The 15,092-nt window shown below is 40.7% G+C and overlaps 1 protein-coding gene across 2 annotated transcripts; it reads right to left on the reverse strand.

Moving 5' to 3' along the window:
* Positions 1,403-7,020, reverse strand: LOC8061667 (potassium transporter 18). Of its 2 annotated transcripts, XM_002461917.2 has the most exons (10): positions 6,584-7,020; positions 5,973-6,129; positions 5,567-5,792; positions 4,815-5,060; positions 4,196-4,246; positions 3,523-3,780; positions 3,384-3,436; positions 3,127-3,241; positions 2,799-3,053; positions 1,403-2,721 (listed from the first exon to the last, which is right to left on the reverse strand). In XM_002461917.2, the coding sequence occupies exons 2-10, from the start codon at positions 6,093-6,095 to the stop codon at positions 1,685-1,687; spliced, it is 2,364 nt and encodes a 787-aa protein (XP_002461962.1). In that variant the 5' UTR covers positions 6,096-6,129; positions 6,584-7,020; the 3' UTR covers positions 1,403-1,684. The 2 variants fall into 2 exon arrangements, with proteins under 2 accessions (XP_002461962.1, XP_021307799.1); XM_021452124.1 differs by lacking the exons at positions 5,567-5,792; positions 5,973-6,129; positions 6,584-7,020 and having other exon boundaries at positions 4,177-4,246; positions 4,815-4,867.

Below are 15,092 nucleotides of genomic sequence, written 5' to 3' on the forward strand. Positions count from 1 at the left end.
AAGAACTTTGGAGTGGAGTGCGACGTGACAACTTGTTTGTTCTTTCATTCTTTTTGGAGCTATTTACCTTTATGGCCCCCCAAAAAAAAATACATCTTCTTTATATGGTCTTTTTTATTTTGAACTTACCTGTATGGCCTCAATAAAATTTTCTTCCTTATATAGTCTTCTGTCTGTTTTCTACACCTAACAGTGTTAAGTCAAGGATAAAATGACCAATTTGCCCCTGGCAAAAAAAAGTGGAGTTTTATTTGTCTATTATACATTTGGAGTAATATTACGCAAATAAATTTTAAAATGTACATGTAAGTTTAGAATATTACGCAGATATATTTTAAAATGTACAGGTAAGTTTGTAGTAGTATTACACAAATAGATTTTAAAATGTACAACAGACAAACAAAACTTTGTATTTTTTTCACTAGGGGTAAAATAGTCATTTTACTATTGACTTAACACCGTCAAGTGCCAAAAAAGAACGGAAGGCCATAGAAGGAAGAAAATTTCTTTTTAGGATCATACAAGTAAGTTCAAAATAAAAAGAGTCATGTAAAAGCAAGATGTATTTTTTCTATGGCCATACAGTTAAATATCTCCTTTTTGTGAGCGGTGTTTTCCCACGTGCCATCAGCCTGGGTAAATCACCAACCAACGTTGCTTCGACAAGTTACAGCCCATAGGCCTGCAGACTGACGGCCCATCATCGTCCATCGCTGGGGATTCGTTTGGAAATCCGCTTGTGGGCTGTGGCAAGCCAATCAGGAAAACGACACCTGGGCCGCAGTGTGTGGACAAGAATTGAGACACCACATAATCTGTTTTGCTGCTACTGTGAAGACTTTACCCCTGCTTAATGACGAGATTAAGCTGATTGGTTTGATTTGGTTTCTGAATGGAAATGTCTGAACTGAAGACGTCAATGACGTTCAGATTTGAAGAGACATTAATGGAGTCTCCAACAATATTAAGCTAGTACTAGCTCTAAGCTAGCAAACGTGGAAGAGAACCAATAGCATTTATATCATATTGTGAGAGAGGGAGGGCTAACGTGAAACGTGCGAGTCTATCTCTTGTCTTTTGCACTATCCAGCGAATAAAACATTGATTCAAATAGCCCTATGCTAGACCATTGGGGACGCTCTAAGGCTGATGGGAACTGCTTGCTGCAGCAGCACCAGCTGCAGCCACTCCTAGAAAGGGCAGCCGAGTAGGGCTAACACAGCACATTCTAGACGCAAACTGCTAACTGAAACCGAAATATGGTGATAAAATCTTTTTCCAAAAGTCTTTTGAGAGTAAGGTGACATTGAAATCTGGGCACAAACCCTTGGTCTAAACAAACACTCGGCAAACAAATCTCAACTTCTTGCACCATGGAATAGACAAATAAAACTTATTTGCGTAATCTCAACTCAGCATACTGCAATTACTAATGAAGCGCCAAAATTACTCTGGATTTAACCACCAGCTATTACAGATGTGCATACAGTACAAGTTCTACATGATGAACATGACCACTGTCCACTATTGATCAGGCTCGAAATGGTCATGATGCTGTTTTCTGTACAATTCTTTCAACTATTGTACTCCTATATGACCTACGAACAAAAGTACAAAACACAGCTAGATTATCTCGAGTGGTTCTGAAGCTGAACTCTCATCTACATGTATTTGGTTTCAGTGCTTACACATAGAACACCTGCCCAACATTCAGAAGGCTCTCATGGGGAACATTGAAGATGGCACTGTTCTCCCTGCAGATCTTCCTAAGGAAAGCATACATGTAGTTGATAGCAAACTTCTTGATGAACCCTGAATCCCTACGGGCCCTGACAATCGTGTTCCCTAGGATGTGCACCACACCAGCGTCCCTGCACGCGTTCAGAAACGCAATCTCGTCGCCCACAGTCTGGTACATCTGACCTGATGACACAACCTGGCTGTTCCCTATATGATTTGGGGACTGCACCTGTATAATGGAGTCATGGGATGTATAGCTGAGATCCATGTTTGAACTGGTGCTGATGCCATTGATTCTTTGGTTGGCGTTGCCTGCCTGGTTCAGCTCACGGGTGCTGTAGTCATCAGAATCCGTGTACTCTTCCATCATACTCTCCAGCCTGATATAGAGCATCAGGCTGTTAAAGAGCATCTGCTCGAAGTCGTCATCCTTCTTGTGGATGTCCTTGTAGCCATACCGCGCCACACATCTAAACATGTGGAAGTTCTTGGGACCAATTCGCTTCACAAGGAACCTTTCATCTAGTGGCACAGTGTAAACAGGAAGGTATTTCACACAGACGAAGACCAGAGTGGAGTGGATGGCAGGGAGATTGGTGATGAAGTGTGAGAAGATGTGAGGGACACCACTCGCCAGCTCGGTGTAAACCAGGCCTACACCAGGCACCCTGACCAGACCAAGGCTTGGGCCAAGGCCTAGGATCCACGCCATGGATACCTTGCTGTGCATCTCGAATTCATACCGCTTGAGTGTACCATAGTGCCATACATACATGATGATGAGGAAGGCAACAGCAAACACAAGTGGAACCCAACCACCCTGATCGATCTTCCGCACCACAGCAGTGAAGTATGGAATTTCAATAACCAATGACAGCGTGGTGAAAAGAATGACCAAGGTCCAGTGGCTGCGCCACACCAGCAGCATTATGGGGATCATGAGAAATGTTGTCACAAGCATAACCATTATCACAGCAGTACCTGTTTACACAACATTAGTCCATGTTAGCAACTGAGCTGGAACATCAAATGCAGAGACAGATATGGGAAGATTTTACCATATGCATTTGCTATCTGACTTTGGTTTTTAAATCCAGCAGTGACAGCGATGCAGAATATCAAAAGGATCCAATTAATATCAGGACTGTATATTTGGCCTAGATATTTCTTGGAAGTATGGATAATTCTCACTCTGGGGAAGCACCCTAGAGCAAGTGCTTGCTTGATAATTGAATAGGTCATCGATATAGTTGCCTGACTAGCAACTACTGCAGCAGCTGTTGCAACAATGAATGATGGCCAAAGTACAGAATCTGTACCAAATAATGGTGTCAATGTGCATTCATGTATACATGGTAAACGAAGACTCCCTCTATCTGACATTACCTGGAAGGGAAAAATAGAAGGCATGGGAGACATGGTCTTTGTTCTGAGCTATATAGGCAGCTTGGCCCGTATACTGCAAAAGAAGGCATGGAAACACAACCACCGTGAAAGCAATCTGCACACAAAAATGTGATGTCATCAGCAGGCAAGCAAAAGGATTTACTTCTGTACTCATGTGAGAAGAGTAGGTAAAAAAGTACATTTGCTTCTAAAAGGTTCCTTGGTTATCATAAGAACATTTTCAGTCAATAAACTACCTGAATAGCTTGTACAGGGAAATATGAAAGATCAGCAAACAATGCTTCTGTCCCTGAAACATGGCCCAATATTTCAGTCCTGGTAATTGCCATTAAACAAAGGACAAGATTATTATAAAATTAGGAAAGATGTTCAAACCTGTAATGCTAAGCATAATTCCTCCTAAAGAAGCCCAGCTAGTCTTCCCTCGCTTAAAGTACCGATATACATAAATAGGATTAAAAGCCTTGAGAACAGATTGATCGTATTTGGAAATGTTTACGGCGCCCAGGACTCCAATGAGTATGAACCAAACAAATACTATTGGAGCAAAAAGCCAACTGACTTTATCAGTACCAAAGTGCTGCATGCTGAATAATCCAATCAATATAACCACAGAGACGATGACAACCACATCTGATATGGGAAAAAATGAAAGAATTCAGTCATCCACATACTGATCTCAGTATAATGATCAATGGTCAATGTCTTTTAAAACAGTGACACTAAACAAAACTATTCAGTGTACTACATTACCACTATAAAGATTACAAATGTGAAGGGAAAATTCTCAAATCACAGTCAACATGTTATGTTAACATTATTCTTTGAATAGACTCTGAAGAAGGTTATCATTTTACTAGATAAAACAGCATGGAAAGTTATGTTGCTTTGTTATTCATATCGCACCTCCACATTTCTAGTTGAACTACTGATGGTGAAGAAATTAACATCATCCGCTGAGTGTAATAGCAGTTAAAGATATGAAAGACCAAGGTATAAGCTAATGAATGCAGGAAAAACAATACTAACTTCCAGATTTCACAAGTACCATTTCTCATTCTGGGCTGCTCCACTTGTATTCCTCCAGTTGCAGAAAGAACTGCAAGTTGTGATGCAAACCTAAGATCAATTCACTTGGGCAGAAATAAAATAGCAAACATCATGAAAAAGATATATGTAACACAATTAAAGGGGTGGAAGGGCATTATAATACTGAATATTTTCCTGGTCAAATATTGTTAACTGAACATTGAGCCAATAGAAATAGAAGGTAAAACAGAACATCACTATGCCGTAAGTTTTTTTTCATTTTAAAGCATGAAAACAGTTATAATTTGATAAATCATGTGGTTGTGGGACATTATCTAATTGCCGAAAACGTTACTGTATTTCCTGGAGGAACTGTTAAGGTTAACATTATATTTCAAAGGAACTGCCAGGATGCCTTGGAGAATTTTTTTTTCAGTGACCAAATGACTTCATTAATATTGATGTTCAGTATGCCAATGATAGAATTTGTTGAGAAAATATGCTGTTTTGCAGTTCACATCAAACTAAAAGCTATAATCTAAGTTCTCATCAAAATATCAATTTCAGTAAATATGGTAATAAATGAATAGTAAAAAACATAGAGATTTTTCATAAAAAAATAACATAAAGATACTCACCTGATATTGCAGGAGTGAGGATTCCATCTCCAACTGCCATACAAGTACCAAAAAGAACAAGAATAAGAATGGCATTCTTCCTGATTTGGTGCCCCTCTAACCATCTTTTAATCTTTGCAGCAAGAGATTTCTCATCATATGTGTGGCGGCTGTATGTTGTTAGGTCTTCATCTGTTCTATGCTGATTCGGAATAATGTTTATCTTTGCATGCCGGCAAAGCAGTGAGTAAAGAGCAAATGTTCCACCTGGCATTACAGTAAAACTCTATTATGTTGATATTCGTGATCACAGAATTTGTAAGCCAAACTGATTGAAAATTTACTAATATGCGAAGATCAAGTACTGAAGATGATAACATGCTCAAGTGCGCAAATCTTTGCAACCACAACCAAATGGCTCAAAACAAACATTGGACAATATGAGGCTTTCCTATCACACTTTTCATCATAATATTTAGTTCAGTTTGCTTCTGGAAGTTCAGAATGATCATGCTAATCTGTTAGAGGTATGATGCATTCTGACTTTGAGCTAAACCAATAAAAGGCTTAAATGATTGTAGTGTTGCATGACATGAATCAAAACAAAATGCAGAAAGCATGTGAATGAGAAATTTAGCAAATAAGCACCCTAGGAGAGCTGTAAAACAATATGTTTACTTTTACTGTATCCTCTGAACAAACTAGAATGATCAGATTCTTTCATAACTGAAGCAGAAATTTCAAGGAAGCAAGAGTGTAAGACATACTCGTACCTTGGCCATTATCGTTTGCCCTCAAGACAATGAAGACGTATTTAACAAGTGGAATCAGGGTAAGGGAGTAAATAATAAGCGAGAGTGCTCCAATAACTTGTTCCGTGTCTTCTATTTCACGAGGGAAAATGTTATAGAATACATATAAAGGCGATGTGCCTAAATCCCCAAACACCACACCGAGGCTTTGGAAAGCTAGTTGTAACAGCACAATTGTAGGGTAGGTCTGCATATGCAAAAGGGGAAACAAGAAGAGGGCAAAATTACTAACCACTCATTAGCAGATCAGTTAGGCAGACACTACTAATAATCATAAAATGAACCAGTTGACACCATCTAAGGTAGCATTTCAGAGTAAAAGTTGTGAAATGAAAAATCCCTTTGCAAGCAGTTACGTGATAATCACCTTTTCCCTGTACATATTCCTCAATCTCCCGGCCTCTGCATCCATGGGCTGATCGAGATTCCTTTCCAGCTCCCACATTGCCCCCCTACCAGGCTGCTCATTTGTTGTGCTAGTAGTCTCCATGGGTTCAAACTAATCAGCAGCACGGCCTTGCAGCCTGCAGGCACCAAGAACACATCAGTCTGTTTCCGAAGCCATCACAAAGAACAAAAGCTCCGAACTTGAGCAGCAATCGAAGGGATAAGATGGCCAGTTTTAAACTGTCTAGAGATCGAACTTCCACGAACTTGTTACTTGTGAGTTAACAACCAGAATTCAGGATAACTGAAATTAACACATAGATGTTCTTACGCCAAACATCCACAGCTGGTGAACATAAAGTCATGCATCCAAAGGACAAAGTTAATTTTCACTATTTCCGAATGATATGGGACAGTGCGGCGGGAGGAAAAGGTGATCAAATAAACATGCATGCTGAATCACCGGCAGATTCGACACATAAGCTCTGTTTTCATGACAAACAAAATAGCAAAGAAAACAGCGAAATGGTCAAATTCTGGTGCCATTTCCGCAGTATCTACCAACAATGGGAGAGAGAATCTATTGCTGACCTTGTAAACTCAAGAACAAAGCCCCCAATGAATGGCGGGATTCCAGACTCAAGAGCACGCTAAGATCAAAACTTGAGCGGAAATTCGCACGCTCCCAGCATCAGTCCAGGCAGCCGGCGACGAGCCCCCAGTCTCCGAAAGCATTCCAAGCTGGATTTGTGTTTTTCTTTTTCCTATGGCGTCCTCGACTTCCTCCTCCTATCCACCGCGGCGCAGAGATTCGCGGGCGGGACCGGCAAGAAGAGACGCCGCTGCCGGCTGCCGCGCATGCGCTGCACGGAGGGGAGGAGGACCGGACACCCGACCCCTCGCACACGGACCACACGCGGAGAGGCGCTGCCTGCCAACCCCGCGGCGGAGAGAGGATGGGGACGGATGCGATCGGTTTTTCTAGTAGGAGAATAACAATGGGCAAATCTCTTGTCGGATTGCAGAGCTGATGGAGTGGACAGGATTTGGTTGCAGCTCGTTGCGATCGCGATGCGATGCGTTTGCGGCTCAATAATAGAGGAGCAGCAGCAATAATCAAATGCTAATGGCAGGTGCGCTCAAAAGTCAAATCAACTAATCAAGTACTATCTTAATCACTGATGTGATGCCCATATATCGATCGATCGATCTATCGTAATATAATAATAATCTAATATTATTTGCATAATCTGGTGGCGTGGCGTCAGGCTAAACATGGCAGACGCAGCTTCTGTCATGTGAAAAAACTCCAGATGCATCTGCTATGATTAGTAGTAATAGAATTAGCAGGAGCAAGTAGTAAACGTGCGTAAGATAACAATTAGCTGGAGTGACTGTAATTAGGTGTGCGCTGCAGCTATTGCCTAGTATATTTCGAGCTAAGCTCGGCGGAAAAGTCAGCTACTTCATATCCAATAGCATAGCAGCATACATTACATGCTTGGTTAAACCCCTTCGTTGTATCCTACAAACTCAAAATCACATAAGTATAGGTCTTAGGGCAACCTAAGATATTGTGTCAAACAAGTTAAATACATACTTCATATGTTCCACTTTAACTGACATTTTAGCTTTCAGTCTGGTGCAGCAAAGATTATTTGAATGTAGATATTGCGTATGTCTAAGTACACTAAAGAAACTGTGATGTGAATATCAAAATAACAGTTAAAATGGTATGGAGGGAGTAGGTCAGACTCTTCTAGAATAGAGATGCACCGAATTTGTCTGAATATGCCATATATGTCCATAAACTTTGAATTGTATTTATCAGCCCTTAAACTTGATTATCCGTTCACTGTAGGTTATCCTACCTTGTCGGCATCATTTTGCCGACGTGGCATGACTCTTCCATTAGTTTCTAAGACATGACGGTGTTAAAGTCATGTGTGAAATGATGATTTTGTCTTAAGTGAAAAATAAATCGGTGTAGAGTTCAATTCTTCTGTGTTGAATTTTGACGAATATTTTACATAGTTTAATGTCGTCACAATTACATAAAATAAGGAATATATTATTTTTATGTAATTGTGAAAACCCTAGACCATTTAAAATATTTATTCCTCAAAATTAAACATAGACAAATTGAACTCTATGTTGAGTCATTTTTCGCTCAAGGGTAAAATCATCATTGCACGTTTGGCTTATCGTTAAATCCTATAACTAACTGAAACGCCATATAATATAAGGAACTGAAGATAGCTTTAGGGCCAAATTGATAAGTTCAAAAATAAAAAGGTAAAGAAAGCAAGCCAGACTTTTTCAAGAGCTATATAAACAATTCTCTCTAAAAAATAAATCATTAAGTCGTTTATAAGCACTTTATTTTTTTTTAGTTACACACTACAACGCAGATGTTTTGCTATTGATGGAAATATTGTGTACTACTAAAAACACAAAATCATTAAACCCTAAAATATTCGCTCCAATGAGAGTCAAATCGAGGGCCTCATGTGTTATTGAGCCCTTGTGACCACCAGCCTTTTCGCAAGTACTCCGTATTATAGGGCCTCATGTGCTATCGAGCTCTTGTGATCACTAACCTTCTTCACAAATTCTTCATATTATTATAATAATTTTGTACAATAAATTACTGTCATCGACCACAAAAGCAATACAAATAAATGTTTGTGTCTCTCCAAATCCTAAGATCTACTCTGGCTTGTTTGAAAATTTTGAGGTTTACACTACCCCTAGGCTCTAGCTACATACAGGAACATCCAAACAGGCGTGTATACTTGAGAACCACGTGCTTTGATGCACATTACGGAGTACTCTCGTGACAATCACCGGCTACCTAAATGTAGGATGCTACCTGCCAACTCTTTTTTCTTGGCTGCAAGCCTGCAACAATATTGGCAAACCTGAGATACAAGCTTCCCCATGGAGATGACAGCCTGACCGCAAAATCTCCTGCGAAGGGGACGAGAAGAGCAGAGGAGAGTAGAAAGCTGATCGGAATTGGGTTGAGCCACGTCACGACAGATAGGGACAGAGACCTAAGTTTAGTGCCCAACTCCACTCTCGCAATAATGCATCACTACATCATGCATATCCTGGAATTCGTTCAATTTCTTTTTTTTTAGGAGAGGAGAGGATGGAATTTGTTCACTTTGAATTTGAAAGAGACGTGTGATTTGACAGTTCGCACGTATAAAGCGCTGCAGCCAAGGCCTTGTTTAGGGGTTGTTTAGTTCTAAAAGATTTTTACAAAGTTTTAAGATTTTTCGTCGCATCAAATCTTGCGACATATATATAGAGTATTGAATATAGATAAAAGAATAACTAATTGTATATATTCGTCTATAATTTACGAGATGAATCTTTTAAGCCTAGTTAGTCTATGAATAGACATTAATTATCAAATACAAACAAAAGTTAGCCAAAACAAAAAAAATCACCAACTAAACAGCTCCTTAGTTCTCAAAAATTTTCAAGATTTTCCGTCACATCAAATCTTGTGGCACATATATATAACATTAAATATAAAATTAAAAAATAACTAATTACACAGTTTGTCTATAATTTATATGATAAATCTTTTAAGTCTAATTAATCTATAATTAAACAATAATTATAAAATATAAACGAAAGTGAAACAATAATCGAATCTAAAAATTTTGGTGAGTTAAATAAGACCCAAATATGTGCGATTCCACCTAACAGAATTAAGGCCCACCGCCCACGCAACATACGAAACTGGGCTTGTATCGTACTATATATCCGAAGCCCAGATTACCTGATATCCTATGCAGGCCGCAGCGGTGTCGTCACGTAGCATGCGGCCCAGCAAAACTAGAAACTAGTGTGCAGCACCGCTCATAGGATAATAAATAATTGTATTGTCTAGTTTTACTTTGTACATGGTTTTATTATCTAGAAAATATTAATAAGTGTATATAAAAATAATCTTATTATGTTCTCTCTCTTAATATAAATAAAAATATAAACTTATACTTCTACAAATTTTGTTGTGATATGTTGGGGGCCCACGGCCCCGGAGCATATTATATACCTAGCTTTTTTTGTTTCTCGCTTTCATTTCACCAACATGTTCAAAAAATCCATCACCTGAAAATCCAATAATTTTTTTCTCATTCCTATTTATTGCTTTTGCTTCGCAGACAACTTAAGGGTTATAAATTCATAAACATGGGATTAAAAGAAATTGCCTGGGCTAGGTCCTTAAGCATTTACCGCTTCCATTTCACCAACATGTTAAAAAAATCTATGACCTTGAAAATCCAAAGAATTTCTCTCATTTCTATTTGCTGCTCAACTCAAGGATTATAAATTCATAAACATGGGATTAAAAAATCACCTAGCTAGGTCCTTAAGTAAATAGAAGGCACTGATTTCCCTATTTGTTTCGGCGACCAGAATTCCAATTCCATTGTTTCTTTCGTGAAGGATCTGAAATAACAGTCATATACTGAAATAACAGTCATATTATATTACAGAAAATTATATCAATAACTTATTTGAAAAGGGCATCTTGATTGTGTCTTCATCTATACAATCATCCCCTATGTATATGAAAGCCCTAGTTTGGTTTTGGATAATTGATGAAACTCTAGTACTAACCTTTATGCTAAGTGTGTAGACTTAATGAGGTTGGTACATGCCAAGTGTTGGAGCAAGAGATGATCATGGTGATGACCAAAAGGTGATCAAGTGCTCAACTTGGAAAAGAAGAAAGAGAAAAACAAAACCCTATGGAGATCAAGACAAAGGTATTGCTTAGGGTTTTGGTTTTTGTGATCAAGACACCATAGAGGGTGTGATCACATTTAGGATAGATAGCCGTACTATAAAGAGGGGAATTCTTTGGCTAAGTGGTTATCAAGTGCCACTAGGTGTCATTGTTCATGTGCATGCATTTAGAACCTAGTGAGCTAACTTAACTCCTTCAAAGAAAATGGTTGTGAAAATGCTAACACACGTGCACTTGTTGGTACACACGTTGTGGTGTTGGCACACTTTGAGAAGGAGGTGGAGTTTGAAGGGTAGAGAGAGGATGGGTTCCTCTCTCCCTCCCGCCGAGCTTGCGAGGCGGGATTCGGCGCTTTTCGAGAAAATGAAGTGCATATTTTCTACTGCGCCGGTGGGAATATTTGGAGAAGTCGCGGGAGTGTTTCTCGCCGAGAAACACTCACCGGACGCTGTGTCTGAGCGTCCGGTGTGCAGGCTGCCTGGCTCAGCTAGGGTTAGGCACCGGACGCCAGGCATCGGACGCAAGCTGGAGCGTCCGGTGATCTGAGTCCGGTGTCCGCACGTTTTGCAAACCTCTCTGGGTGTGAGTCCGGTGAGCACCGGACGCTCAGGGTGCGTCCGGAGACCCTGCGAGTTTGCGGAGCTCTCTGCGCATGAGTCCGGTGTGCACCGGACGCGTCCGGTGCCAACCTGCTCAGCGTCCGGTGCTCTGCAGGTTACCGTTAGACTCTGACACGCGGCTGACGTTGGAGCACCGGACGCTGGTGTTGAGCGTCTGGTGCCCCTTTAAGAGCGTCCGGTGACCCCGTATTTCGCCCAGTGAAAGAGCCAACGGCTGTATTTGTTTGAAGGGCTATAAATACGTGTTTGGCCGGCTTAGGGCTCACCCTCTTGGCATTCTAACATACTTGACATCCTTGTGAGCCTAAGAAAACACCTCCCACTCATCTCCTTCATAGATTATACATCTTTGTGAGATTGGGAGTGATTCCAAGTGCATTTGCTTGAGTCATTGCATCTAGTGGCACTTGGGGATCGTTCTAGCTGCGCTTTTCTTGTTACTCTTGGTGGTTGCCGCCACCTAGACGGCTTGGAGCAGCGGAGGAGGATTGGCACAAGTTGGTGATTGTTCGTGGCCATCTCCCGGTGATTGTGAGGGGTGTTGTACCTTCCCCGGCGGAGAGCCAAAAGGTAACTCTAGTGGATTGCTCGTGTCATTGAGTTACCTCACTTGTGGGTAGGTTCTTGTGGTGTCCTAGTGAGGACGAGGTTCGTGCTACACCTCTTAACCACCGAACCACCAAGTGTTGGTCGACACAACGGGGACGTAGCGTGCCGGTAAGCACGTGAACCTCGGGGGAAAAATTGTGTGTCTCCATTGTGATTGTTCATTGGATTTCTCCCGGTGATTGGACTTCATATTATTGATTGGTTCATCCCCTCTACGCGGCGGTATAAAGTTCAAACCATCTCTTTACATTCCCGCAAACTAGAGTAGCTTACTTACTTGTATAGAAACTTTAGGTAGCTTTCTAGTGTAAGTAGTGACATAGCTCTTGTGTGCCTAGTGATTATATCAACTAGAATTGTTGGATAGGTGGCTTGCAAACACCCCATTAGAGCTAGAGCAAAAAGCTTCGCTTTGTTATTTACTAACCTCTTGCTCTAGTGAGTTTGTAGAATTTTTGAATAGGCTATTCACCCTCCCTCTAGCCATATTAGGACCTTTCAAGTGGTATCAGAGCCGTGGTCACCGTTTGTGAAGGCTTAACAACCTCGGTGCACAAATTATGGCTCAAATAGTGTTCAACCATGTTGGGGGCAAACCACCGTTCTTTGATGGCACAAGCTCTTTTGACTATTGGAAGAGAAAAATGAAGATGTACCTTGGATCAATCAATGATAGAGTATGGGAAGTCACGGAGAATGATTTTGTGATCCTTGACCCCGCTAACCCCACCAACAATGAGAGAGCAAACAAGCAATGCAATACAATGGCTCTCAACACAATCTATAATGGCATTGATTCAAAGGTATTTGAACAAGTCAAAGATCTTGAGAGAGCAAGTGAAGTGTGGACAAGACTAGAAGAAACATATGAGGGCACTACAATGGTAAAAAGTGCCAAATTGTATATGCTCAAGGACAAGCTCTCCAACTTCAAGATGAAGGATGATGAGTCTATACCGGAGATGTTCTATAGGCTCGAAGTCATCATCAATGATCTCAAGGGCCTTGGTGAGAAAGTGAAGGATGAGGACTTCATTCACAAGTTCTTGATGTGCTTGCCCAAGAGGTTCAAGACATTGAGAACAATCATCTTTAGAGGAGGATTGACCGGTGTATCTCCCAATGAGGTACTTGGAGATGTCATGACCGAAGATCAATATAATGACAATGATGATGATGAGGTCATGAAGAAGGATGATGATGACAAGAAGAAGAAGAGTGTAGCATTCAAAGCTAGCTCTTCATCCAAGAGCAAGAACAAGGGCAAAGCCAAGAAGAAAGAATCAAGCGATGAGGAGTGCTCCAATGATGATAGTGATGATGAAGCACTAGCACTCTTTGTCCGGAAATTTGGCAAGATAATGAAGAAGAAGGGCTACCATACAAGAAAGAGAAGAGATCATTTCAAGAACAAGGAGCATATGAGACTATGCTACAAGTGCAAGAGCCCCGATCATGTTGTGGCGGATTGTCCCTACAATAGTGACAATGATGAGCATGACAAGAAGAACAAGAAGGAGAAGAAAGAAAAGAAAGAGAAGAAGATGGTCTTCAAGAAGAAGAAGAAGGGTGGATCCTATGTTGTGACATGGGATAGTGATGCCTCTTCGGATGATGATTCTAGTGATGATGATAAGGCATCCAAGAAGAAGGCGCTTGCAAGCATTGCTATCAACAAGCCATCACTCTTCGACACTCCTTCATGCTTCATGGCCAAGGGCCACAAGGTACAATATGATGAGAGTGAAAGTGAATGTGTACATGAACATGATAGTGATAGTGATGATGAAAATGAATTCACTAACGAACAACTCATGGACATGTTAGAGCAAGCCGATTCACTTATTCAATCTAAAAACAAGAAGTGCAAAGAATTGGCCAAGAAGTTAAAAGCTCTTGAACAATCCTTTGATGAGCTCAATGCTAATCATGAGAGGCTAGTGGAAGCCCATGAGAAGCTTGGCAAGGCTCACACCAAGCTTGAAAAAGCTCACTCCTTGTTATTAGAAGAGAACAAGGAAAAGGTTGTTGTATCATGTGATGTGGGCACAACATGTGACTTAACTAAAGAATCACCTAACCCACCTATTGTTGTTGCCACTAACTCTTCATGTAGGTCTTCATCCACCACCACCAACTCTACCTCTACTTCTAGTGTTAGTGTCACTTGTGATACCTCACTAAAGGTTGAGAATGAGACTCTCAAGAGAGAGGTGGATGAGCTCACTCACGCCCTAGGCAAGGCCTATGGTGGTGAGGCCCGCTTGCTAAAGTGCTTGGGTAGCCAAAGGTTTTCTCTCAATAAAGAGGGATTAGGCTATACCCCCAAGAAGGGCAAGAAAGCCTTTGCAACTCACAAGCCTAGCTTTGTGAAGAGCAATGGTCGGTATTGCAACAAATGCAAGCAAGTTGGGCACCTAGAGCTTAATTGCAATAAAATGAACAAGAACAAGAAAAATGCTAATGTACCTTACATTCCTTTTGATTCTTTTTATGTGCTTACCAAGGGTGAGAAAGGTGTGCATGCTAAGTTTGTTGGTACACCAATTGTGGGTCCAAAGAAGAAGGCCATTTGGGTACCAAAAAGCTTAGTCACTAACCTCCAAGGACCCAAACAAGTATGGGTACCTAAGAAACATTGATTTGTTTTGCAGGTAAACTATAAAGCCGGAGGAAGGCATTGGGTGCTTGATAGTGGGTGCACACAACACATGACCGGTGATTCAAGAATGTTCAATTCAATCAAATCAAATGATGACAATGGTGTTGATAGTATCACTTTTGGTGACAATGGCAAAGGCAAGGTCAAAGGGCTTGGTAAAATTGCTATATCCAATGACTTGAGCATTTCCAATGTGCTACTAGTAGAGAGCTTGAACTTCAACTTGCTGTCCGTAGCTCAACTTTGTGATCTTGGTTTTAAATGCATATTTGGAGTTGATGATGTAGAGATCATAAGTGTAGATGGCTCAAACTTGATATTCAAAGGCTTTAGATATGAGAATCTATACTTGGTTGATTTCAATGCTAGTGAAGCTCAATTATCAACATGCTTGCTCACTAAATCTAGCATGGGTTGGTTATGGCATAGAAGGCTTGG

Source organism: Sorghum bicolor, chromosome 2 (genome assembly GCF_000003195.3).
Source record: "Sorghum bicolor cultivar BTx623 chromosome 2, Sorghum_bicolor_NCBIv3, whole genome shotgun sequence".
Taxonomy (NCBI): domain Eukaryota; kingdom Viridiplantae; phylum Streptophyta; class Magnoliopsida; order Poales; family Poaceae; genus Sorghum; species Sorghum bicolor.

Coding starts and splice junctions, on each gene's coding strand:
- LOC8061667 (XM_002461917.2), bottom strand. CDS start 6,095: ATGGAGACTACTAGCACAACAAATGAGCAGCCTGGTAGGGGGGCAATG. Junction 3,437..3,522: donor AATTATGCTTAGCATTACAG/GTTTGAACATCT, acceptor GCCATGTTTCAG/GGACAGAAGCATTGTTTGCT. Junction 3,054..3,126: donor CTTCTATTTTTCCCTTCCAG/GTAATGTCAGAT, acceptor TATTTGGTACAG/ATTCTGTACTTTGGCCATCA.